The sequence below is a fragment of the Trachypithecus francoisi genome, unplaced genomic scaffold, assembly GCF_009764315.1.
Source record: "Trachypithecus francoisi isolate TF-2019V2 unplaced genomic scaffold, Tfra_2.0 Lachesis_group12, whole genome shotgun sequence".
Classification (NCBI taxonomy): Eukaryota; Metazoa; Chordata; class Mammalia; order Primates; family Cercopithecidae; genus Trachypithecus; species Trachypithecus francoisi.
In genome coordinates, this window is record NW_022681457.1 from 13,910,295 (window position 1) to 13,936,116 (window position 25,822).

Consider the following 25,822-nt stretch of genomic DNA (forward strand, 5'->3'; position numbering starts at 1 on the left):
ATACAGGCAGTCTGGCTCTGGAGTTGACACATTGAATCACGCAGCAAACACTTCCTCGAGTGCCTCTTTTATGCCCAGCCCAGTGGTAGGTGATCCTGGGGACATAGTCATGACAGTGACAGCCTCAGGTCTGCTCTCTTGGGGCTCACAGTCCACTGGGGAAGACAAACAAGTGCCCCACAGTGATGACCCAGATTGGGCAAGGCTGGGGTGGGAGAGCCTAGTGGATGCTTGGCCCATGCTTGGGAGTCAGGGAGGGCTTCCTGGAGGAGGCAGCATCCATCCAGGATGTGACAGAGCAGCTTTGTTTAGTGGTTGAGGGAAAAGCTTGGTAGTCAAAGATCTGGCTTCTTCTCCCCATCAACCACTTTCCAGCTGTTTGACCAGGTAACTTCATCTCTCAAAGCAAATATTTCCTCCTCTGTAAAATGGGGCTCACAGGAGAACCACTTTGCTGGGTGCTTGAGGAGATTGTACAGGCCAGGTGTGGTGGCTCACGCCTGTAATCCCAGCACTTTGGGAGGCTGAGGCAGGTGGATCACATGAGGCCAGGAGTTCGAGACCAGCCTGGCCAACATGGCAAAACCCCGTCTCTCCTAAAAATACAAAAATTAGCTCTGCATGGTGGTGCATGCCTGTAATCCCAGCTACTCAGGAGGCTGAGGCACCAGAATCGCTTGAACCTGGGAGGTGGAGGCTACAGTGAGCTGAGATCGCACCACTGCACTCCAGCCTGGGCAACAGAGTGAGAGCCTGTCTCAAAACTAAAATAAATAATAAAAAAATAAAGAAATTAAAAATTAAAATCAAGGGGGTTATACACACAAAGTGGCACGTAGACGGTGCTCAGCAAAGTATCACTCCTTTGATTACAGAATTAGCTGGCACACTTCTCCAGAAGGAGCCATGGGAGGGTGCTCCAGGCAGGGGAACGGCCTGTGCAAATCTCGAGGTATGACAGCATCAGACCCTTTTAGAGCTGAGGATCAGAGGTGCCAGTTCCTACCAACTTCTCCTAGTTGAACAAGGCAGATGGAATAAGGCTGAGGGGTTAGGCATTATTTCACCCTCTATCCATCTGGCAGGGACTCCCACATCACCTGAATTAAATTCCAAAGTCCCTACCATGGCCTTAAGGCCCTATATGCTCTTCTCCCACTCTGCAAATAATATTTGTAAATGTAATCAATGAACCAGTGAACGAAACTCTCTGGCTCTGCACCCTCATCGGTCAAATGGGGGAAACCTCATGGCAGTGGGCTGATGATTCAGTGAGAAGCACATGGGAAGGACTCAGCACAGAGCCCAGCACGTAGTAGGTGCTCAATTATGGGAGCTCTGGTGATGCTCACTTGAGGGAGACAGATGATGGTGCCAAAGGAACTCACAGGAATATCTGGACCGATAGAAATAAAGCCCGATCCCCAGGAGGGTGAGAAGAATCACGATTCCCAGAATCAGGAAGATGATGACGTTACTGGACATGCCTGAGGGCTCACTGGGAGGTCCCTCTGAAAGAGAAGGAAACAGGTATTTAGGTAAGAAAACTCTTGGGGTTTATCTCTCATTCTTGAAATGGCATCTCGAATTTCCTTGGGGAGCCGCCACTCCACCTGCCTCAGTCTAGTTAATTTAGGTGGACTGGATCCCACCCTCTGGTTCCTAGAATGGGACTTTGACACAGGCCTGGCCAATCAGAACATTCCATTCTCCCTGGCTGCTATGTTTGGCCCATAGGTGGGCTGTGGCCTAAGCTGGTCCAATGAGAGCCAGCCTTGGAACTTTGGCTACAGCTATTGAAAGTGGTGTGTTTTTTCCTCCTGCTGTTGCTATTCTGGTAGGATGTGAGCCTGTTGCTGCTGAGAGCCATCTTGCTTCAAAGGCTGCCTGAGAATAAAGCCAGTATAACAAAAAGCAGAGACAAGGGATGTATAAAATAAAGGTTCCTAGGTTACATGGTTGGAGCCCCCCGGTCTAACCATAAACTAAAGGTGAATTTTCAATAAAGTCCTGTGTTGTTTGTTTGCTTAGACTACTTTGAGTTGTGTTTCTGTCAATTGCAATTGATAGAGGTCTGCCTAATACATATGGAAAGGCCTGAGTCCCTGAGAGAGAGGGATTCCACATGTATCCCAACCAGTGTGTGTGGAGGGAGTGTATCCAGGCAGCTGAACAACGGTACCAGTGGTATAGGTATGGAGTTAACAGGGGAGTACAACTGGCCCCACTGGTCCTTTTGTGAGAAGGCTTAGGAGAAGGATGGGAGCCAGAGAGCACTGAGAGGGAACCCTGCCTCGACCTCTTCCTTTGGTCCCTGTTCTCCTGACCCAGGGAGTTCCTCACCTTTGACCTGGACGGTCAGTTCTGCCTGGCGAGCTCCTAGGGCATTGGTGACGTTGCAGATGAAAGTTGTGTTGATTGGTTTGCCCACAGGACGGATCAGGAGCTGGGCACCCTGGGCCACAGCGAAGGGTGGCAGGGGACCCATGGTCCTGGGAGCGACAGAAAGGTGAGGAGGTGGCCTCTGCTGCAGGTCCAGAGTGACAGTGATTGAGCACTCACTGCGTGCCAGAAACTCTCACGCCCTCTATGGCATAAGCAGAGAGCAACTCTGGAGGCCCCCCAACTCTTCCCTTCCTCTCACGCCCACACCCAACCCATTAGCCAATCCTGTCGGCCCCGCCTTAAGATCTATCCAGAAGCCCACCGCTCCTCAGGGCTTCCAGGGCCACCTCCCTGCTCTGGTGCGGTGCATCCGGGCCCCCAGCAGCCGCCTCCACACTGGGCTCTGTTTCTGCCCTCGCCCCCTCATCTTTTCCCACATGGCCACCAGAGGTCGCCTGTGAACCCTAAGTCAGTTCCATCCCTCAGCTCAGCCTGGCTCAGAGTTAAACCGAGGTCTTCTCCTGTCACAGGCCCCACATGATCTGGTCCCTGCTACCTCTGCCCACGTTTTCCATTACTTTCCGCTTTGCTCCCGCCTCTGCATCCACAGTGGCCTCCTTGTTGGTCCTCAAACTCTCCAGTTAGGTGTCCAGTGTGTTTGCTTATGCAGGGACTGATGGATAGAAACGGGTTTGCCCATGCTGTTCCCTCTGCCCCAATGCTTTCCCCCCAGGTACCCGCAGAGATCACCCTCATCTCCTTCAGGCCTCTGCTGGGATGTCACCTTAGTAACACCTCACTTGGCCACCCTATTTCGACTGTGACGATCACCCTTCCCATTCCCTTCTCTCTTTTCTTATTTTCTTTTTTTTTTTGTGACAGGGTCTCACTCTGTCACCCAGGCTGGAGTGCAGTGACGCCATCTTGGCTCACTGCAACCTCCATCTTCTGGGTGCATGGAATCTCCCCACCTCAGCCTCCTGAGTAGCTGGGACTACAGGTGCGTGCCACCACACCCGGCCAATTTTTGTATGTTTTTCGGTAGAGATGGGGTTTTGCCATGTTGGCCAGGCTGGTCTCGAACTTCTAGCCTCAAGTGATCCTCCCATCTCTGCCTCCCAAGGTGCTGGGATTACAGGCATGAGCCACGACACCCAGTCCCATTCCCTTCTCTGCTTTATCTTCTCCATGGTATTTATCACCATTGTGCACACACTACACACTTTATGACTTTATCTTGCTTCTTGTTTCTTTCACCATTAGAATGGAAGCTCCATATGGGGAGGAAATTTGGTCTGTTTTATTGACCAGCGTATGTCAGTTAATTGCACCTGGCTTACTTACTACAGTAAGTAGTTAAGGAACACTGGTTTAATGGACAGAGGTGGAGGAGATGAAAGCATTGGGCTTTGGGCACTCTGCAGAGCTGGGATGCAAACGCAGCCATCCGGCTCAAGAGCCTGAATTGTGGCACTTTGAGGCAGGACAGTAAAGACACCATCACACCAATCGAAAACCTTTGACCAGCAATTCCTTCCACTGACAACTGCTGACAAGTGATCACTGGGGATGGTCACCACCATGGCGTTTGCAGAGTTGAAAATGGAAAATGACATCTGTGTCCTCTACTGGGGACTGGTTAAATAACTGATGTCATCCTCATATGTTGGAATCCCTTCCCTGCCCTTTGGGAGGCCCAGGCGAGAGGACTGCTTGAGTACAGGAGTTTAAGACCAGCCTGGGCAACATAGTGAGATCCTGTCTCTATTCTTAAATTTTTTTGTTGTTTTTAAAGTGATGGAATCCCAGCAACATTTAAAAAGGGGCCAGGTTAGCCAGGCGTGGTGGTGTGTGCCTGCAGTCCCAGCTATCTGGGAGGCTGAAGCTGGAGGATCACTTGAGCCCAGGAGTTCAAGGCTGCAGTGAGCTGTGATTGTGCCACTGCATTCCAGCCTGAGCAACAGAGTGAGGCCCTGTCTCAAAAAAAAAAAAAAAAGCAGGGGAGCTGGGGGTTCTCTGAAGTGCATAATATGATTGATGGATGAATAGAGGGACCAAAGGAATCACAGAAACATGATAAAGCAAGCACAGTAAAATGTTAGTGGGGGAATCCACGTGGTGGAATCTTAAGTGCTCACTGGAAAATTCCTATGATTTTCTGTATGTTTGACAGTCTTCCTAATACAACGTCGGGGAAAATGGAGTGTGGATCTATGTGCTTTGACAAGGAAAGGTATTCACAAGATACAGGAAAAGTTTCAAAATTATATGTATAGCATAATTCCAGTCTTTGTTTAGAAACAGAGAGAAAGAAGACAGAAGGATGCATAATAAGGGGTCACTGGGTATTTCTGGAGGTGGCTGGGTACACTTCACTATAGGTGCTTCTTTATTCTTTTTTCTCATAACTAATTTGGTTGATATTTCTACAGTGGACACAAGTTACTTTTGTAATAAGGAAAAAGATGTAAGGCTGGGCGAGGTGGCTCACACCTACAATCCTAGCACTTTGGGAGGCTGAGGTGGGTTGATTGCTTGAGCCCAGGAGTTGGAGACCAGCCTGGGCAATGTGGCGAAACCCTGTCTCTGCAAAAAAATACAACGAAATTAGCTGAGTGTGGTGGTGTGTGCCTGTAGTCCCAGCTACTCAGGAGGCTGAGGCAGGAGGATCACCTGAGCCCAGGGAGGTCCGGGCTGCAGTAAGCTATGATCACACCGCTGCACTCCAGCTTGGGCAACAGAGCCCCTTCTTTAAAAAAAGAAAAAAGGCGGTTCAGTAAAATTATGTATTATAAAATTTTGTATTATCCCTTTGCCTTTTCCTCACCCTGCTCTTGACCCCAGCTTCAGTATGAATCTGGGGAAATCTTATTGCTGTGAGCCTCAACTTTCTCATCTACACAATGGGGATAGTACTTGCTCTGTCCAGAGATAACCAAGTAGGTTACACAAGGTGACAGTGAGGTGGTTACAGTCTAGAGTGGGAGTGTCCAATCTTTTGGCTTCCCTGGGACACATTGGAAGAAGAAGAACTGTCTTGGGCCATACATAAAATACACTAACACTAACGATAACTGATGAGCTAAAAAAAATTTGCAAAAAAAAAAAATCTCATAATGTTTTAAGAAAGTTTACAAATTATGCGGCCTGCAGGTTAGACAAGCTTGGCCAAGAGGCGGAGGACCAGCTTTGGAGCCAGGCGCTGATTCAAGGGCCGCTTCTGCCCTCTCGTGGCTGGTCTTTAACCTGGGCATGGCATCAGCAGCTGACTCTGCACAGCATGGGGTCACGTGGGATTCCGGGGAAGTACCGGGCACAGAGTAGGCACACCCCAAAGAGCAGGTGCATCCACCAGCCAGGATTAAACCACCTGCTAAATGCCTCAACTGGAAAACAGAGATGTCAAAACAGAGATGCCCCCCATTGGGGGACCCAGAAGTCAACCTCCTCTGTTTTTCTTTTCTGAATCCCCCTCCTCTCTTAGACCAGGATTCCAGGCCCCCAGCCTCTCCTCCCTCAGACCCAGGGGTCCAGGCCCAGCCCCTCCTCCTTCAGACCCACAAATCCACACCCCCAGCCCCTCCTCCCTGAGACCCAGGACTCACGTGCTCCAGTTGTAGCCTGTGGACTCCGGGTTGCTGCGAGCGTCGCAGGTCAGGGTGGCCTCATTCTGGCTGAGGTACCAGTTGTTATCATAGCCAGAGATGGATACCTCTGGGGGGTCTGCAGGAAATGAACACAGAGGTTCAGAGACAGGGAGCCTTTGGGGAGCCAAGGGCTACGTGGGATTCACATCACTGCAGGAAAAGACCTGGGGATATTTGGAAAACAGCAGGAGCTGGAGAGGCCTATGAGGAGTCTAGGGAGATGGGGTGCCGCAGAGAGCAGAAGCCTGGGAGTCTTTGGTCAGTGGGCACATGGAGAGGGCTTCTGAGGACCTGCTTTTCTCCACTAGCTTTCCTGGGTAGCCTGGACCAGGCATGTCTTGGGTGTCCTGCAAGAAAAGGCCTCCTCCTTTTCTCACTCATAGGCAATGACCACTCATAATACACAGCAGTGTATTCAAGGCTCCGACAAGTCCTGCGGGAAAAAATCCTGGATAACCCTGCTCTAGGCTGCTGCTCAGCCATCCCAGATGTGATTTCAACGTCCTCAGGGGGCAGGCCAATGGGACAGGGTTTTTTGGGGGGTGAGGGGTAGGAGTCAGTGCAGATCTCCTCCTCCTCGCTCAGACCCAGTGACAGTGTTGAGGGACTCCAGTATAGACAGTACCTGAGGGAATCTGTGTACCACTTGCCTGGCAGGGGAGTAGGCAGTATAGACAACGATGGGAGGAACAGTATGCATGATGCCTGGAAGAGCTTGTGTGGATATTACTGATGGGCTCAGTGTAGACAGGGTGTTGAATATTACAGCAGATGCTATATTGTCAGGCCAGTGTTGAAATGCTGTGGTGGGGGTGAGATCACCCCCACATAGAGTGTGTCCCTGGGAGCTGGTGAAATTAAGACAGGCCCTGTGTGTGTGTGTTGTGTGTAGACAGTATTTGGATGAGCCAGTGTAGACGATGTGGGAGCTTAGTCTAGCTGTCCAATGTGGCACATACTAGCCACATGTGACTACTGAGCACTCGAAATACAGCCAGGCTGAAATACACAGCAGATTTCAACGGCTTTACTAGGGCAAACTAATGGGAAAGATCTCAGAATATTTTTTTTTTTTTTTTTTTTTTTTTTTTTTTTTTTTTTGAGACGGAGTCTCGCTCTGTCGCCCAGGCTGGAGTGCAGTGGCCGACCTCAGCTCACTGCAAGCTCCGCCTCCTGGTTTACACCATTCTCCTGCCTCGCCTCCCGAGTGGCTGGACTACAGCGCCTGCCACCTCGCCCTCTATTTTTTGTATTTTTTTTTTAGTAGAGACGGGGTTCACCATGTTAGCCAGATGGTCTCGATCTCCTGACTTCGTGATCCGCCCGTCTCGGCCTCCCAAAGTGCTGGGATTACAGGCTTGAGCCACGCGCCCGCCATCTCAAGAATAATTAAAAAAAAATTACAAGTTGAAATAATATTTTGGGTATATTGGGGTAAATAAGGCAATTATTAAATTAATTTTGGCCAGGCACAGTGGCTCATGTCTGTAATCCCAGTACCTTGGGAGGTTGAGGCAGGAGGATCAGTTGAGCCCAGGAGTTCGAAACTAGCCTGGGCAACATAGGGATATCCTGTCTCTACAAAAAATTTAAAAAGGCCAGTGTGGTGGCTCACATCGGTAATCCCAGCACTTTGGGAGGCCAAGGTATGTGGATCATGAGGTCAGGAGTTTGAGACCAGCCTGGCCAACATGGTGAAACCCCGTCTCTACTACAAATACAAAAATTAGCCAGGCACTGTAGCCAGGCCTGTAATCCCCGCTACTCGGGAGGCTGAGGCAGGAGAATCGCTTGAACCTGAGAGGCGGAGGCTGCAGTGAGCTGATATCCCGCCACTGCACTCTAGCATGGGTGACAGAGCAAGACTCCATCACACACACACACACAAAATTAGCTGGGCATGGTGTCACACGCCTGTAGTCCCAGCTAACTCAGGAGACTGAGGCTGAGGTGGGAGGATGACTTAAGCCTAGGAGGTTGAGGCTACAGTGAGCTGTGCCACTGCACTCCAGTCTGGGTGACAGAGTAAGACCCCGTCTCAAATAAATAAATAGATAAATAAATAAACAAATAAATTTCATCTCTTTTTCTTCTTTTTTTTGTTTTTGAGACAGAGTCTTGCTCTGTTGCCCAGGCTAGAGTGCAAAATGGCACAATCTCGCTCACTGCAACCTCTGACTCCCAGGTTTAAGTGATTCTCCTGCCTCAGCCTGGCCAGTAGCTGGGATCACAGACACCCGTTACCATGCCTGGCTAATTTTTGCATTTTTTAGTAAAGACAGAGTTTTACCACATTGGTCAGGCTGGTCTTGAATGCCTGACCTCAGGTGAGCCACCTGCCTCAGCCTCCCATAGTGCTGGCGTGAGCCACCATGCCTGGCCTCTTTCTTTTAATTTTTTTAATGGGGTGGCTGCTGGAGAATTTAAAATCTTATATGCAGCTTGCGTGCTATTTCTGTTAGACAGCACCAGTTAGAGAGTCCCTGGGGCTGTCAGTGGAGATAAATGTGTGGGTGTCAATGTCGATGATGCCGTGAGGGAGCTGGTGGAGGTAACACTGTGCAGGAGAACCAGGACAGATGCTGTCAGGGGGCGGTGCAGACAGAACACAAGGAGGCCAGTGTGGTGATGTGGGGTGAGACTCCATAGCCTGTAAGTGCGCCAGTGTAGACAACATTGGGCAGAGGAGCATGGAGACTACATTGGGGGACTCTGCAGACACTGCTGAGGGGAGCCAGCACAAACAATGTGGGAAGATCAATGCACCCAGCACCTGGCAGAGACGGTCGATCGTGGCTTAGGGGAACTGGTCGATAACAATGTGGGAGGTGAATGCAGATAGTTCTCCAGGGAGTTAGTGTAGACAGTGTCAAGGGGCACTTTAGAGAGTGCCCAGGAGAACCAGTGTAGAAAAAGTGGGGTGTTCATGTAGACAGTGGTCATAGGAGCCAGTGTAGACACCATGGGAGAAAGTGAAAACACCCCACAGCTGATGGCCGAAATAGGTGGTGTAGACAATGGGGATAGTGCTGTCTGCGGCCCAGAAGAGCCAGTGTAGACAATGGTAAGGCGGTGTAGAAAATGGACAAGAGGCCAGGTGCAGTGGCTCATGCCTATAATCTCAGCACTTCGGGAGTGAGGCGGGAGGATCACTTGAACCTAGGAGTTTGACACCAGCCTGGGCAACACAGCAAAACTCTCTCTACAAAAAATTGTAGGCCGGGTGCGGTGGCTCAAGCCTGTAATCCCAGCACTTTGGGAGGCCGAGACGGGCGGATCACAAGGTCAGGAGATTGAGACCATCCTGGCTAACATGGTGAAACCTCGTCTCTACTAAAATACAAAAAAAAAAAAAAAAACTAGCCGGGCGAGATGGCGGGCGCCTGTAGTCTCAGCTACTCGGGAGGCTGAGGCAGGAGAATGGCGTGAACCCGGGAGGCGGAGCTTGCAGTGAGCTGAGATCCGGCCACTGCACTCCAGCCTGGGCGACAGAGGGAGATTCCGTCTCAAAAAAAAAAAAAAAAAATTGTAAAATTAGCTGGGCATGGTGGCTGCACCCGTAGTCCCAGTTACTTGGGAGGCTGAGGGAGGAGAATCACTTTAGCCTGGAAGGTTGAGGCTATAGGAGCCATGATCATGCTCCTGCACTCCAGCCTGGTTGACAGAGCGAGAACCTGTCCAAAGGGAAAAAAAAAAAAAAAGGCCAGGCACGGTGGCTCATGCCTGTAATTCCAGCACACTTTGGGAGGCCGAGGCAGGCAGATCACCTGAGGTCAGGAGTTCGAGAACAGTCTGGCCAACATGGTGAAACCCTGTCTACTAAAATACAAAAATTAGCCAGGTGTGGTGGCATGCATCTGTAATCCCAGCTATTTGGGGGGCTGAGGTAGGAGAACCACCTCAACTTGGGAGGCAGAGGTTACAGTGAGCCGAGACTGTGCCACTGTACTCCAGCCTGGGTGACAGAGGGAGACTTTATTTCAAAAGAAAGAGAAAAGAAAGAAAGAAAGAAAGAAAGAAGAAAGAAAGAAAGAAAGAAGAAAGAAGAAAGAAGAAAGAAGAAAGAAGAAAGAAGAAAGAAAGAAAAGAAAAAGAAAAGGAAGGAAGGAAGGAAGGAAGGAAGAAGGAAGGAAGGAAGGAAGGGACAAGGGTGTGGGTGTAGACAAGAAGGCAGGCAGTGCTGATCGTGGCCAGGAGAACCAGTGTAGCAATGTGGGGAAGGTCATTGTGGATAGTTGCCTGGGGAAGCAGGTGTAGGCAGTTTGGGGGCAGTGTAGACTGTGCTCAAGGGAGTCAACAGAGTGTGGGGTATCCGTGCAGACAGTGGCTAGAGAAGCCAAGGCAGACAATCTGGGTACCAGCATTGACTATGGCCCGAGTAAACTGGTGTAGGCAATAGGGACGGTGTTTATGGCCCAGGGGAGCTGGTGCAGACAATGGTCGTGTAGACAGGAGTCAGGGGAGCCAGTGCAGATGAAGGAAGCAATGCCTACAGTGCCTTGGGGAGTCAGTGTAGACAGTGGTGGGGGCAGCCCGGCAGGGGATCTTGCTGTTGCTGACTCGGGCACACTCACAGTAGACGGTGAGGTTCACAGTCAGCAGCTGAGGCTTCTCAAAGCTCTCGTGCTCCACCTTGCAGGTCACACTCTTGCCGTCCACCTGGCTTGAGGGCACCAAAATCCAGAGGCTGGTGACAGTGACTGTGCCAGACAGGAACCCTGGCACCTGGCTGGTATTGGGCATCCCACCCAGGTCTGAGTGCCAGGTGATGTGGGCTGGCGGGCGACCCCCTGTGGAGATGCAGCGGGCCACGGGCACCGGCTTTCCAGTGAGCTGGACCTTCTGAACCTCAGCTGTGTTTTGGGGCTTGGCTGGGAAGAGGAACAAAAGCAACAGGTCATCCAATGAACCCCTCTGTGGTAGAAGGAGGCATTCATTAAGGGTACCGGATGGCAGCTGGGGGGGGTGGCTCATGCCTATAATCCCAGAACTTTGGGAGGCTGAGGTGGGTGGATCACTTGAGGTCAGGAGTTCGAGACCAGCCTGGCCAACATGGGGAAACTCTCTCTACTAAAAATTAGCCAGGGTGTGGTGGCACACACCAGTAATCCCAGTTACTTGGGAGGCTGAGGCTGGAGAATTGATTGAACTCGAGAGGTAGAGGTTGCAGTGAGCCGAGATTGTCACTGCTCTCCAGCCTGGGCGACAGAGTGAGATTCTGTCTCAAAAAGAGGAAAAGAAAAAAAAAGGATACAGGATGGCATGGTTTAAACCCCAGCTGTGTCCCTAAGCAGCTGGGTGGTCTTGGGCAAGTCTGTGCCTCAGTTTCCTTGTCTGTCGACAGGGGATAATGATGGCATCACAGGCAATGAGAATACGCAGATGAAGCTCTCAGAATGGCACGTAAGTGCTCCATACATACTGTTTGCTGGAAAGTGCTGGGGCCCAGCAGTGACCAAAATAGCCCTGGTTCTGCCCTCATGGGTACAGTCCAAGGGGGCAGACAGACACTTTCCTAGGCAGTGATGACTCGGAGAGGGCAGGGCTGGGAAGGGGAAACCCAAAGGGGGTTATCCTAGTCTGGGGCTCAGTGGAGGAGAGGAAGCCTCAGCTCTGGAGTTGAGAAGGGAAGTGACTTGCCCACGGTGACACAGCTGTAAGCAGCAGAGCTAGGCTTTCCCATAAGGTCTGTCTGATTCCAAAACCACCTTGACCAACTCTTAATCATCATCCTGGTGATTCCCAAACCTGGAACTTGCTTCCCCATCATTACCTGTATTATTTACCGAAGATTTCTCCTTAACTTGACTCACTGTTTCTGTTTTACCCTCATCCTAAACCACGATACCTGGAATCCCAGGCTTGCTGGAGCGACAAGAGCTGCCTGTGGTCAGGTGTTGTGTGCCAGGCACAGTTTCAAGCCCTTGACAGTTCATGAATTTCTCATGCATAGGCCTGGAATAGTTCTTGGCACATAAGCTTAAAAAAACCAAAACAGAACAAAAAACAAGTTCGGTGTGGTGGCACATTCCAGTAATTCCAGCTACAGGGAGGCAGGAGCATCTGTTAGCACAGGAGTTCCAGGCTGCAGTGAGGATCTACTGTGACCACACCACTGCACTCCAGCCTGGGCGATAGAGCTAAACTCTGGCTCAGAAAAAAAAAAAAAACAGGGTCAGTTTTTTTGAATCCTCATGGTGATCCCCATCCCACAGATGAGGAAACTGAGGCACAGACACTTCTTGCTCAAGTTCCAAGAGGAGGGCCTCATGGAGCTCATGAAAATGGAAGTAGATCCCCTCCTCTTTTGGGTATCAGGATCCTTGCTTTCCTGTCTGTCTGTTTCAACCTTCTCCTTTTTCACTAAATAAAGTGACAGTAACTGACAGCTCTAAGGGGCTCACATGAGCCAGTGGTGAAGCTCTAAGTCTGCACCTGGACACTCAGGACAGCTTTCCAAGGGTGATGCTATTGTCACCAACCCTTTTACAGATGAGGAAAGGAGGGACCCAGACAAGGCCACCCAGGCCTCCTCCCTTCCTTTTGGGTTCCCTCCCAGCTCCCTTTCCAATATACCCCTCCCTCTCCCTCAGGGCGTTCTAACGCTAGGCTTGGGGGTCCTTACTCCCGGAGATCTTTGCTCCCTTGCGCCTCCCTCCCCCCATGCGCCTCCCCCCACCCCACCCCCATCAATGCGCTGCCCCTCCTTTTGTCCCCAGGGAATCTGCTGTGGAGGGAATCCCTCACCCCCCAGGCCTCCCCACTCTTTGCTGACTTCCCTGATCCTCCCACCAAGTCTCTGCCTTTCATTCAGCCTCCCCAAAACCCCTGCTCACCAAGCACTCGGAGCCAGATATCCACGCTCCTGCTGCCCTGTGGGAACGTGACGAACAGGCAGGTGTAGTTGCCTTCATCCTCCACGCGCAACCCGAACATCCTCAATGAGGCATCCCGCAGCTCTGTGCCCAGTCTGGCGGCCACGAATTCCAGCCGTTTGGGCTCCGAATAGTTGGGGCCCTGCGTTTGGTGGAAGACGGCCATGCTGCCGGATTCACCATGCCGCGACCAAGTCAGCTGTGACACGTGCGTCACCTCCATGCCGGGCACCTGTAGGTAGCAGGGCAGCGTCACGGAGTCGCCCAAGAAGCCGGGCACCTGGGTGGGCGCCTGCACGACGACGTCCCCTGCGGAGAACCGAAGAGAAGGTGTCAGACCCGGGGCGTTCCTGGGCTAGATAGTGAGGGGCTCCGGGAGCCCGGGCACCTGAGCGTACAATTGCATGCCGGGGCCCTGGAGCCCTGGTGGATGGTGGGGTATGGGGGGAGGGGGGACTGGGGCACTAGTTGGGGTCATGGCAGGCGAGGAGGGTAAGGACATCTGGGATGGTCTGCAACTTGGCCGTGCTCCTTCACTTTGGCTGTTTATTACCATATTTCTTCTATTATTACAGTATTTCCCTCAATCTCAACATCACTGATTTTAAAAATTGTGGTAAATATTGTGGTTAAAAAAATAAATTTACCATTTAAGCCATTTAAAGCATACAGTTCAGTGGCACTACGTACATTTCACGATATTGTGCAACCGTTACCATTATACAGCTCCAGAACTTTTTCTTTCCTTTTTTTTGAGACGGAGTCTCGCTCTGTCGCCCAGGTGGAGTGCAGTGGCACGATCTCTGCTCATTGCAAGCTCTGCCTCTGGGGCTCAAGCGGTTCTCCTGCCTCAGCTTTCCGCGTAGCTGGGATGACAGGCTCCCACCACCACACCCAGCTAATTTTTTAATTTTTTTTTTTAGCAGAGATGAGGTTTCACCACGTTGGCCAGGCTGGTCTTGAACTCCTGACCTCAAGTGCTCCCGCTTCAGCCTTCCAAAGTGCTGGGATTACAGGTGTGAGCCACCGCACCTGGCCCAGAACTTTTTCATCACACCGGTGTCATAGCTTTCACATACCATGACTGTCGTCATTTATAGAACAATTGCCATTAGGGGTTAGAATACCCTCAATGTAGAAAATGGGGAGAAATCTTGGGTCTTCAAATCCATGAAAGGAGTATTATTACTCTGGGTGGATCCTGGTCAGAAGAATGTGGGGGATCGTGGCACAAGAGGAAGGTAATTATAGTGAGGCTTCAGGCCAGTTACTTAACCTGTCTGATTCTTTTTCCTAGTTTGTAAAATAAGACTTAGAACAGTGCACACTCACAGGGTGCTGACACAGATCGGGGCTATTCTGGCTGCTTCACATATATCTTGGCATTTAATCCTCAAATAGCCCCCTGAGGCAAGCACTACTGTTAACATAATTTTATAGACAGGGAAACTGACACAGAGTATAGCTTCCTCCAAGTCATACAGAGGTTTAGTGGCAGAGGTAGGATTTGAACTTGGGTGGTCAGAGACTGACCTCTAACCCCCCAGGTCCTATATAAAAATCTTTCTGCTAAGGGCCCTAGCACACAGTATGTCCTCAACATGTGTCAGCGCTTACTGACGCTAATAAACGTAGTCCTATGTATTCTTTTCTATTTTTAAATTTTTATTTAGTTAATTATTTTTGTAGAGATGGGGTCTTGTGTTGCCCAGGCTGGTTTTGAATTCCTAAACTCAAGTGATCCTCCCACCTCAGCCTCCCAAAGTGTTGGGATTACAGGCATGAGCCACCGTGTTTGGCTGCAATCAGCCTGGGCAGCATAGCGAAACCTTATCTCTACCAAAAATACGAAAAAGTTAGTCAGGTGTGGTGGTGAGCACCTATAATCCCAGCTACTCCAGAAGCCACAGTGAGAGGACAGCTTGAGCCTGGGAAGTCCAGGTTGCAGTGAGCTCGGATTGTGCCAGTGCACTCCAGCCTGGGCAACAGAGCAAGACCCTGTCTCTATCTCTCACACACACACACATACACACACACACACATACTATATATATACGTATATATATACACACACAAAATATATAATAATAAAATAAATATTTCCTCATTAAGTGTATAGTAAAATATATATTATTTATTATATAAATGTCATAAATATATAATATATTTAATATATATTTAAGAAATATATTGTATATTATATTGTTATATAATACATAATATATAATATATATTATAATATATAATAATAATATATAATATATATATTCATCAGGAGTTTGAGACCAGCCTGGCCAACATGGTGAAATCCTGTCTCTACTAAAACTACAAAAATATTAGCCAGGCATGGTGGCACATGTCTGTAATCCGAGCTACTCAGGAGGCTGAAGCAGGAGAATCGCTTGAACCCAGGAGGAGGAGGCTGCAGTGAGCCAAGATCAGGACACTGCACTCCAGCCTGGGTCATGGAGTGAAACTGTCTCAAAAAAAAGAATGAAAGAATGAATGAATGGCCAGTCCCTTGGAGTCAGACATTGGGGGTCAGAGGGGTAATGGTGTCAAGTGTCACCCACTGTCCGCCTCCCCAACATCAACTACCCTCTCCGTCCAGACCCAGCCGGCCAGCAGGCTGCTGGGTTATAGCCTGGGTGTGCTGAGCAGGAACCTGGGTAAGGTAATCCCGCATGAGTCACCATCTGCTGATTTTCCGAGATTCTCTTGCCTTTTTGGGAAATGTCCGCACCCAACTCCATCCTCTTCCGAGGGGCCCAGAGGAGGGTCTTGTTCCTACCCCGTGTTGCTGCCAATTTCGAGGAAGTTCTAAACCCAACTCCGACCGCTCTCCGAATGGCTACAAGGAGGGTCCTGCCCTCGCCCCGTGTTCTTTCCAACCCCGGGGCAGAGATGGGGGGTGGGTGGCGCCGTCATCTTTGGGGACCCAGGGGGCCGAGTACCCGGCTTGGATGCGCAGATGGGAGCGAGAGAGGGGCCGCCGGACTGCGCGGAGGTCACTCACCGGTTCCTAGGGGTGGCCAGGACAGCACCACTAGCGTCAGTAGCAGCGGAGGCCATGCAGGGGCCATGTGAGTTGCTCCGGGCAGCTGGGCCTCCGGCGGGCGCCTCCTTCTCGCTTCCCCGAGCCCGCTTGCTCTGCCGCGGCCGCTGCGAGTCCAGCTCCCGGAGCTCGGGTCCTGGAATCCCCGGGGGGCCGCTCCGTCAGTGCCTGGGGTGGGAAGGGGAATACCCACTTCTTCAAATTCCAGACCAGTGAGCGGAGGGGAGTTGGCGGCGAGTCCCCTCAGGCGCAGGGGCGTCACCCAGGCTGCGCCCCCCCTCCACGCCCCGGCGCGCCTGCGCCTAGGCAGGTCTCTCCCGGCGCTCAGTCCGGCTACAGACGCGCGCTCGCTCCCTCAGTGCGCGCTAGAAGAGGCGGCTTCCCGTGTGAGGACGCCCACATCCCAGGTGAGGAAACGGAGGCACGCGCAGAGATTCAGCAACTTACTAACGACTCGCGGTTGCCGAGTGGCAGAGCTGAGGTTTCAACTCGTGATGGGACAGATCCTGAGCCCGCCAGGCTGTCTTTCCGCCCAGCCTAAACCCATGGGCTTTGGGGTCAGACAAGACCTGGGCTCATGTTGGGCAAGTGGTTTCTCCTCGAGGGCCCTCAGATTCTTTATCTGAAAAATGGGCATAGTAGGGCGCGGTGGCTCAGCAATTTGGGAGGCTGAGGCGGAAGGACTGTGTGAGCCCAGGAGTTAGAGGTTACGGTGAGCCACCATCCCGCCACTGCACTACAGCTTGGGTGACAGAGCCAGACCTGTCTCAAAAAAACAAACAAACAAAAAAAGGTTGGGGGCTGGGGCTAGGGCGCAGTGGCTGACCCCTTTAATCCCAGCACTTTGGGAGGCCGAGGCAGGAGGATCAGCTGAGGTCAGGAGTTCAAGGCCAGCCAGCCTGGCCAACATGACACAAACCCATCTTTACTAAAAATACAAAAATTAGCTGGCATGGTGGCACATGCCTGTAATCCCAGCTACTAGGAAGGCTGAGACAGGAAAATCACTTGAACCTGGGAGGTGGAGGTTGCAGTGAGCCGAGATAGGGCCTCTTCACTCCAGCCTGGGCGACAGAGTGAGACTACGTCTCAAAAAAAAAAAAAAGAAAAAGAAAAAAGGGCATACTAACAGTACTTACCTCACAGGGTAGTCTGTAAAGCTTAAACAAGAAACTGCTTAGCTCAATTTCGGGGATATAGTGTGTACCAAATAAAAGCAGATATACCAACAATAGCAGCAGTGGCAGTGACAATTATTGTTATTGTTACTTTACAGTTGCCATCAAATAATAATGTTCATGAGAATGGTCATTCATTCATTCTTCACTCAACGTATATTTATTGAGCCAGTCAGTATCCCAGGCGCTGGGGATACAGCAGAAAATAAGACAGACAAAAATCTCTGCCTTTAATGAAGACAGTGTTCTAGTGGAGGGAAACAGACTATAAACAGATTAATACCAGAACTTCAGCAGGGCTGGGGGAGATAAGGGTTATAGACCAACCTGCAGTAGGGAGAGGAGAGAGGGAGGGAGGGGGGGAGAGAGAGAGAGAGAGAGAGGGAGGGAGAGAAAGAGGGAGAGAGAGGGAGGGAGGGAGGGAAGAAGGGAGAGAGCGAGAGGGAGGGAGAAAGGGAGAGAGAGAGAGAAACAGACACACTCAGAGATAAGGGCTGGGAGACAAAGATTGAAAGAGATAGAGACACAGCATAGATAGAGCGAGATGAGAGAGAAATGAGAGGTGAGAGATTCAGAGAGCCAAATCCTAAGAGCTAGAACCTGAGAGACTTCCTGGTCCCCAGAGGTGTCTGTCCTGGCCAGGGTCTCCATGAGGCCGACTAACAGCTCTGGTCCCTGTTCTCTGACATCCTTATATCCTTTTTATTTATTTATTTATTTTTAGACGGGGTCTCACTATTTCACTGAGGCTGGAGTGCAGTGGCGCCATCATTGCTCATTGCAGCCTCCACCTCCTGGGCTCAACTCCACCTCAGCCTCCTGGGTAGTTGGGGCCATGGGCATATGCGATCACGCCCAGCTAGTTTTTAAATTTGTTGTAGAGACAGGGTCTCACTATGTTGCTCAGGCTCGTCTTGAATTCCTGGCCTCAAGCGATCCTCCTACCTTGGCCTCCCAAAGTGCTGAGATTACAGGCATGAGCCACTGTGCCCGGCCCCACATTCCCGTATCTTTCTGTAAAATCCCTCCTTTGACTTTTGGCTGGCTTGAAGCTTTCTGTCCCTGGGTGCCCTCTCTAACTTAGATCTGATGCTTGTGTATGACACATCTGATGCTTGGGGTCTCTCACCCTGGATGTATGTAGGTGAATTTCTATGGAAACCTGGAGGCTGGTCTCTTGGAAATCTCTGAATTTTCTGTCACTCTTGTTCTGCTGAGTTATTTCCAAATTGGGAATCCGTGGCCATTGTTATGTTCCTTCTCTGGACGATGCCATCACCATCTGGGGTTCCCCTACCTCTCTGGGCTCCCCAGTTCCTGTCTCCAGGGCCTCCTCTCAGGGCCCTGGAGGGTCAGAGGCTGCTCTGAAGAAGCAGGCTTAGAAGAAAAAGCAAGTTTGGTTCGGGGCATATCTGCTTGCTTCTGTGTGTTTCTCTGTCAAGAGTCTAAATTCCTTGAGTGTTTGGACCAGACATTTTCTTCACTCAAGTGCTGAAATATCATCTGAAAAAATAGTGAATGGAGATCTCCAATGGGCATCCTATTTTTTGTGTGTTTGTTAGTTTGTTTGTTTTGAGACAGAGTCTCGCTCTGTCTCCCAGGCTGGAGTGCAGTGGCGTGATCTCAGCTCACAGCAGCCTCCACATCCCAGGTCAAGTGATTCTTGAGCCTTAGCCTTCCAAGTAGCTGGGATTACAGACCTGCACCACCATACCCAGCTAATTTTTTTGTGTTTTCAGTAGAGATGGGGTTTCACCATGTTGGCCAGGCTGAGCTTAGGTGATCCACCTTCCTCAGCCTCCCAAAGTGCTGGGATTATAGGTGTGAGCCACCACGCCCAATGGGCATCCTCTTGATGCTGTGGTTTTCTAACTTCTGGATCCAAAAGGATCATCAAGAAGCTTGTGTAATTAAGCAAATATGAATCTATTTCCTTATTCTTCCCTCTCCCATTAAAAAATAAAATGGTGGCATTGTTCTCTTTCTGTTTTTCACTTAGCAACATATCTTGGTGATTTTCCCATAGGCAGATATATTGAGCTACCTCATTCATTCATTCGTTCATTCATTCATTCACAAATGTGTAGTATTCCATTACATGAATGCACCATCATTTTTGAAACTGTCTTCCAGGGATGGGCTTTTTTGGGTGTTTCCAGCCCTTTTGTACTTGCAAACTGTGCTTCCCTGGGTCATCATGTCCATGGCATTTCCCATGTATGTGACAGTATCTGTCATATTTATTCCCAGAAGCTGATTTGCTGGGCCAAAGGGCATGCACATTTGTGGCCTAGAGGATATTGCCCAATTGCTGTGCAGCACCCATGCCAACAAAGTAAGGGCGTGGAGTGGCTTCTACCCAGGAATGCTCATGGCAGTCAGGGAAGGTTTAAAATTTTCAGATATGCCCCCACCCCCCGCATCTCTACAAAAATTTAAAAAAAATTAGCCAGGCGTGGTGGCACATGCCTGTAGTCCCAGCTACTTGGGAGGCTGAGGCTGGAGGATCTCTCAAGCCCAGGAGTTTGAAGCTGCAGTAAGCCATGGTTGCGCCATTGTACTCCAGCCTGGGTGACAGAGTGAGACTCTGTCCACCCCAAAAAAGTAAATATCAGATGTGAAGCTTTGTCCAGAAGGGTGTGATGTAGGAGGCCTGGGAGCAGGGGGAGAAAGAGAGAAAGACATGGAGAGCAAGAAGAGGAGATGGGGAACGAGGGCTCCAGAGACTTCCTTGGTTCAAATTCTGCTTCCACCAATTGGTAGCTGGGAATCCTAAGCAACCAGTATCGCTTCTCTTGCCTCTTTTTTCTCATCCACAAAATAGGAGCTCATGAAAACTTGTGGTGTTAGTTAAATAAGTTATTTAGAAACAAGTTATATGTGGCTGGGCGTGGTGGCTCATGCCTGTAATCCCAGCACTTTGGGAGGCTGAGGTGGGTGATCATTTTGAAGGGGGCCTGCCCCTCCACCCCTGTGGGTATTTCTCCCAAGGTGGAGACGAGAGACTGAGAAAAGAAAGAAGGCACAGAGACAAAGTATAGAGGAAGAAAAGCGGGCCTAGGGGACCGGCGCTCAGCAAGTGAGGACCTGCACTGGCACTGGTCTCTGAGTTCCCTCAGTATTTATTGATCACTATCCCTACTATCTTGGCGAGGGGCATGTGGCAGGACTATAGGGTAATGGTGGGGAGGGGGTCAGCAGGAAAGCATGTGAGCAAAGGACTCTGTGTCATAAATAAGTTTAAGGAAAGGTGCTGTGCCTGGACGTGCACGTGGGCCAGATTTATGTTTGACTTTACACAAACATCTCAGTGCAGTAAAGAGCAGTATTGCTGCCAGCATGTCTCACCTCCAGTCATAAGGTGGTTTTCTCCTATCTCAGTAAATAGAATGTATGATCAGGTTTTATACCAAAATGTTCCATTCCCAGGGATGAGCAGGAGACAGATGCCTTCCTCTTATCTCAACTGAAAAGAGGCCTTCCTCTTTCACTCATCCTCCTCAGCACAAACCCTTTACGGGTGTCGGGCTGGGGGACGGTCAGGTCTTTCCCTTCCCACGAGGCCATATCTCAGGCTGTCTCCGTGGGGGGAAACCTTGGACCATACCCGGGCTTTCTTGGGCAGAGGTCCCTGCAGCCTTCCACAGTGCATTGTGTCCCTGGGTACTCGAGACTGGAGAATGGTGGCGGCTTTTACCAAGCATAATCCCTGCAAACACATTTTTACAAAGCACATCCTGCACAGCCCTAAATCCATTAAACTTGAATCAATACAGAACATGTTTCTGCGAGCACAGGGTTGGGACTAGGGTTACGGATTAACAGCATCTCAAGGCGGAAGAATTTTTCTTAGTACAGATCAAAATGGAGTTTCTTATGTCTTCCTTTTTCTACATAGACACAGTAACAGTCTGATCTCTTTCTTTCCCCCACACATTTGAGGTCAGAAGTTCAAGACCACCCTGACCAACACGGTGAAACCCCGTTTGTACTAAAAACACAAAGATTAGCTGGGTGGTAGTGGTGTGCACCTGGAATCCCACCTACTTGGGAGGCTGAATCACTTGAGGTGGAGGTTGCGGTGAACCAAGGTTGTGCCACTGCACTCCAATCTGGGCGAGAGACTGAGACCCTGTCTCAGAAGAAAAAAAGAAAAAGAAAAGAAATAAATTATATGGTTTAAAAAGTTATTTATTTAGTTGGTCAACAAATGGCAACAATTATTATTGATGTCTCCTGGGGTTTATGATTCTTCATCTGAAAAATGGGCATAGCATGGCACAGTGGCTCAGACCTGAAATCTCAGCACTTTGGCAGGCTGAGGTGGGAGGACTGTCTGAGAATAATGCATTAAAGCTCTTTGGTGCAATGCCTGACAAATATCACTATGGACACCTGGCTGCTCTTTAAACAATTTTTAAACTTTTTTTACTTTTGGCCGAGTCTCACTCTGGTGCCCAGGCTGAAGTGCAGTGGCGCAATCTTGGTTCACTGCAACCTCTTCCTCCTGGATTCAAGCGATTCTCATGCCTCAGTCTCCCAAGTAGCTGGGATTACAGGCACGCACCACTACGTCTGGCTAATTTTTTTGTAGTTTTAGCAGACAAGGCTTTGCCATGTTGGCCAGGCTGATCTTGAACTCCTGAACTCAGTCAAACCACCTGCCTCGGTCTCCCAAAGTGCTAGAATTACAGGTGTGAGCCACTGCGCCCAGCCAAAAAAAATTTTAATTTTTAAATTTTGTTTTTCCTAAACACCAACTCCAACCAGAGAGACCTGGCTGCTCTTTCTCTCTTTCTCTCTTTCTTTCTTTCTTTCTTTTTTGAGACAGAGTCTTGCTCTGACACCCAGGCTGCAGTGCCATAGCATGATCTTGGCTCACTGCAAGCTCTGCCTCCCGGGTTCACGCCATTCTCCTGCCTCAGCCTCCTGAATAGCTGGGACTACAGGCTCCTGCCACCATGCCCGCTAATTTTTTTTTTTTTTTTTTTTTTGTATTTTTAGTGGAGAGAGGATTTCACTGTGTTAGCCAGGATGGTCTCGATCTCCTGACCTCGTGATCCGCCCGCCTCGGCCTCCCAAAGTGCTGGGATTACAGGTGTGAGGCACCATGCCTGGCCATCTGACTGCTCTTATTATTAATGATCTTAATGTGTTCTCTAGTACAGCTGACCCCTCCCCTGCCAGGAAGCCCTCCTGGATCCTCCAGTCTCGATTAAGACTCTCCTGCTGGCCTCCCAGAGGGGAGTGATGACTCTGGGTCATCACTGGGAACAGGTCTGCCTCCCTCACTTTACTATAAGCCCTAGGAGGGCAGGCCCAGGGCTGCTATGGCCACCTCTTGAGGCAGGAGAATAGGGAATTAGGGTAACCAAGGGTTAAGCCAGAAGCAAAAGAACAGCAGGTATACTTAGTTCTAGGCAAGATTAGGCAGCCCACAAGCCACATCCCCACTCCTGTGATAACAAGGGGCAGGGTTTCATCATGTTGTCAGGCTGGTCTTGAATTCCTGACCTCAGGTGATCCGCCTGCCTTGGCCTCCCAAAATGCTGGGATTACAGGCGTGAATCACTGTGCCTGGCTAACATCTCTTACTTATTCTATTTTATTTTTTTGAGATGGTGTCACTCCCTCACCCAGGCTGGAGCGCAGTGGCCATGATCTGGGCTCACTGAAACCTCTGCCTCCTGGGTTCAAGTTATTCTCCTGCCTCAGCCTCCTGGGTAGCTGGGATTATAGGCACGTGCCCCCGTGTCCGGCCGAGTTTTGTATTTTGAGTAGAGACGGGGTTTCACTATGTTGGCCAAGCTGGTCTGAACTCCTGACCTCCGGTGATCCACCTGCCTCGGCCTCCCAAAATGGTGGGATTACAGGTGTGAGCCACTGTGCCTGGCCTAGTATGACATATTAATCATGTAAGGTGAATAGTCAGTGGATGGCACGTGGAGAGCACTCAACAGACAAGACTTGGACTGAGTTCTGCTACTATTATTGCTAAGCAGATGCCATGTTAGGTGGTTCTGTGTTGGTCACAGAAGCACCGAATGTTCCTCAAATGTGAGATATATCCCCCAGAGGAGTTTCAGCCATATTTGTGTGCCCTGTGCCTGCCATCCTCATATGGAGAGGTATTAAACTCGAACAGTGCAAAGCTCAAAGGTTGATCTTATTTGCAAACATGCCTCTCCCACTCTCAGGAAGAGAGGCTTCATGAGAAACCACTCAGAAGTGGTGGTGTTTTTATTTATTTTTTGGTTCTTTTTGAAAAAGAGAAAAAAAAAAGCAGCATATGTAAAAGACATATTTTGGGGTTTGGCCAATTTCCAAGGTAAAACCTCCCCCCTGTTTTCTGAGCACTGAGCTCCCACAGACAGGGTTGAGCCTCTGATGCTTTGCTTGCACAACGTGTCACAGCAATGGGACCAAGGATGGCACCAAGTCAACCCATCGTATGTTTTCTTGAAGTGTTTCAGAAACAGGGCAAAGGGAGTCTGGTTAAGTTGGGTTGTTCCCCTTGAACAGGGATGTTGGATGTTGTAGACTTGGAAGCTATGGGATGGCGTCTTTTCCCACGTGGATAGAGAAGTACAAAGTGCCTATCTGCAGAGAGAGACAGAGAACTGTGAATTCCACGTGCAGAAGGAAAGGAATTGTAAGGGCTTGAGGTGGGGGTGAAGTGTGTGGGTGGGGGAGGCTGGCAGAGAGAGCCATGTGTACTTCCATATTTCTTGGTAGTTTGGGAAAATGGCCATAGATTTTTCCCTTCCTAGTAAGAGGTGGAGTCAACTTCCCCATACCTTGAATTTGGCCAGTCATGTGACTTTGGCCAGTGAAGTCCTTTCTGTGGCAGAAGTGATGGCATGTCCCTTTTGAGCTTGAGACTTAAGGAGCCTTGCAATTTCTGCCCTTACTCTTGGAATCCTGCCTCTGCCATGTGAACAAGCTTGGGTCACCCTGCTAGAGGATGAGAAACAACATGAAGGAGAGGCCAGTTGTCCCAGCTATGAGGCTATCCTAGTCCAGACAGACCCTGGGCAATCTGCCAACTGACCCCAGATGCAGGAGTGAGCCCTACAGAGACCAGAACTATACAGCTGAGCCCAGCCCAAATAGATAACCCATGAAATTCCAAGCTAAATAAATGGCTGTTGTTTCAGGCCACTGAGTTTTAGGGAGGTAGTTTGTTACAAAGGAAATGCTGACTGTCACACCTATGGATTGCTGAAAAATTTCATAGGTCCTTATATGAAACTGTTCATTTTAGTTTTTCCTGAGCTACTTCAGTGAGTTTCTTTTGCATGGATCCCAAGAGGTTTATGAAATATAGGCTGCTTGTTTAGGCAGCTTCTAGGAATTAGATGAGCTGGACAGATGGGGTGCTGGCAGTCGGCAAATGGAGAGAAAAGCAGCTCCTGAAGCTCTCCACAGAGGGGGAACATCTCACAGACAAATGACCAGGGAACCAGGAGGGAGGAAGTCACTTATGGAGTCTCTGCCCGGGAACCTCATTCTGTTTCCAAACCTAGGATGTCCTTCACACCCTTCCTGGTATTACCTCTTCAGCTGACAGGAGAGTTGCCCACATTTCAGCTGCATACTCCTATTCTCTGCCTGTCAGTCCTGCAGTGGAGAGAGAGAGAGAGAGATGAAGAGAGAGAGAATGAGAATCATCAACTGAATTATTATCTGCTCCCCAAATTAATATGTACTCCTAACCCTCCAATGTGACTATATCTGGAGATAGATTCTTCAGACACAATAAGGTTAAATGAGATCATGAGAGTGGGGTCCTGATCCAAGAAGACTGGTGTCTTTATAAGAAGAGAAAGAGACACCAGGGATGAGCACAGAGAAAAGGTCACGTGAGGACACAGCGAGAAGGTGGCCTTCTGCAAGTCTTGGAGAGGGGCACTATGGGACATCAAACTGGCTGCCACCTTGATCTTGGACTTCCAGCCTCCAGAACTGTGAGAAAATAAATTTTTGTTGTTTAAGCCCCCCAGTCTGTGGCCTTTTGTTACAGCAGCTGGAGCAAACTAATACAATCATCATCATCACATGGCTGAGGTTTATTGAAGGCTCATCACATTCCAGGCACTGTTCACAGCTCATGACTCCCCCCATTTTACTTAATCCTCACTCCTGTCTTTGGAGGAAAGTATAATCATATCCCTGGTTTTCTTTCTTTCTTTCTTTCTTTCTTTTTTTTTTTTTTATGGAGACAGTCTGACTCTGTTGCCCAGGCTAGAGTGCAGTGGCACTATTTTGGCTCACTGCAACCTCTACCTCCAAGGTTCAAGTGATTCTGTTGGTACCAGGCCCCCGAAAATCTGGCCATAAACTGACCCCAAAACTGGCCATAAACAGTGGCCTGACCCTCCAGATCTTTCTATTCCAGAGGACACTGGGTGAAAAGTAGTCACCCCAGTGACTGTTCGAGCAGTGCCTTGAGCAACCACTATCAGTTCTATTTAGCCAGGATGAAGCAAGCTAGAAGAGAAGGTGATTTAGAGGATTGGCAGTTCCCTGTTAGAATACACCCCCCAGATCAACAGGGAAATATAGCTACATTTGAGCCTTGTCCTTTGAAATTGCTCAAAGAATTTAAATAAGCTATTCATACTGAAAAAGAATGTAGAAATAATCAGCGAGTCAGGCTGCCAGATAGGGGAAAAAAGAAAA

The 25,822-nt window shown here is 49.7% G+C and overlaps 1 protein-coding gene across 2 annotated transcripts; it reads right to left on the reverse strand.

Annotated features, from left to right (window-relative positions):
• Positions 1-815: 815 nt before the first annotated feature.
• Positions 816-16,286, reverse strand: LOC117091872 (poliovirus receptor homolog). 2 transcript variants are annotated; one of them, XM_033224767.1, is made up of 6 exons: positions 15,924-16,286; positions 12,869-13,216; positions 10,607-10,903; positions 5,991-6,108; positions 2,344-2,492; positions 816-1,511 (listed from the first exon to the last, which is right to left on the reverse strand). In XM_033224767.1, the coding sequence occupies exons 1-6, from the start codon at positions 15,988-15,990 to the stop codon at positions 1,324-1,326; spliced, it is 1,167 nt and encodes a 388-aa protein (XP_033080658.1). In that variant the 5' UTR covers positions 15,991-16,286; the 3' UTR covers positions 816-1,323. The 2 variants fall into 2 exon arrangements, with proteins under 2 accessions (XP_033080658.1, XP_033080659.1); XM_033224768.1 differs by having other exon boundaries at positions 12,869-13,139; positions 15,924-16,285.
• Between the last annotated feature and the right edge of the window lie 9,536 nt (positions 16,287-25,822).

What these genes read in the sequence shown, in the direction of transcription:
- LOC117091872 (XM_033224767.1), bottom strand. Translation starts at nt 15,990, where the DNA reads ATGGCCCCTGCATGGCCTCCGCTGCTACTGACGCTAGTGGTGCTGTCC. An exon ending in CTGGCCACCCCTAGGAACCG is followed by an intron (nt 13,217 to 15,923) that starts GTGAGTGACCTC and finishes GGTTCTCCGCAG; the next exon opens with GGGACGTCGTCGTGCAGGCG. An exon ending in TGTGAACCTCACCGTCTACT is followed by an intron (nt 6,109 to 10,606) that starts GTGAGTGTGCCC and finishes CATTTCCTGCAG; the next exon opens with ACCCCCCAGAGGTATCCATC.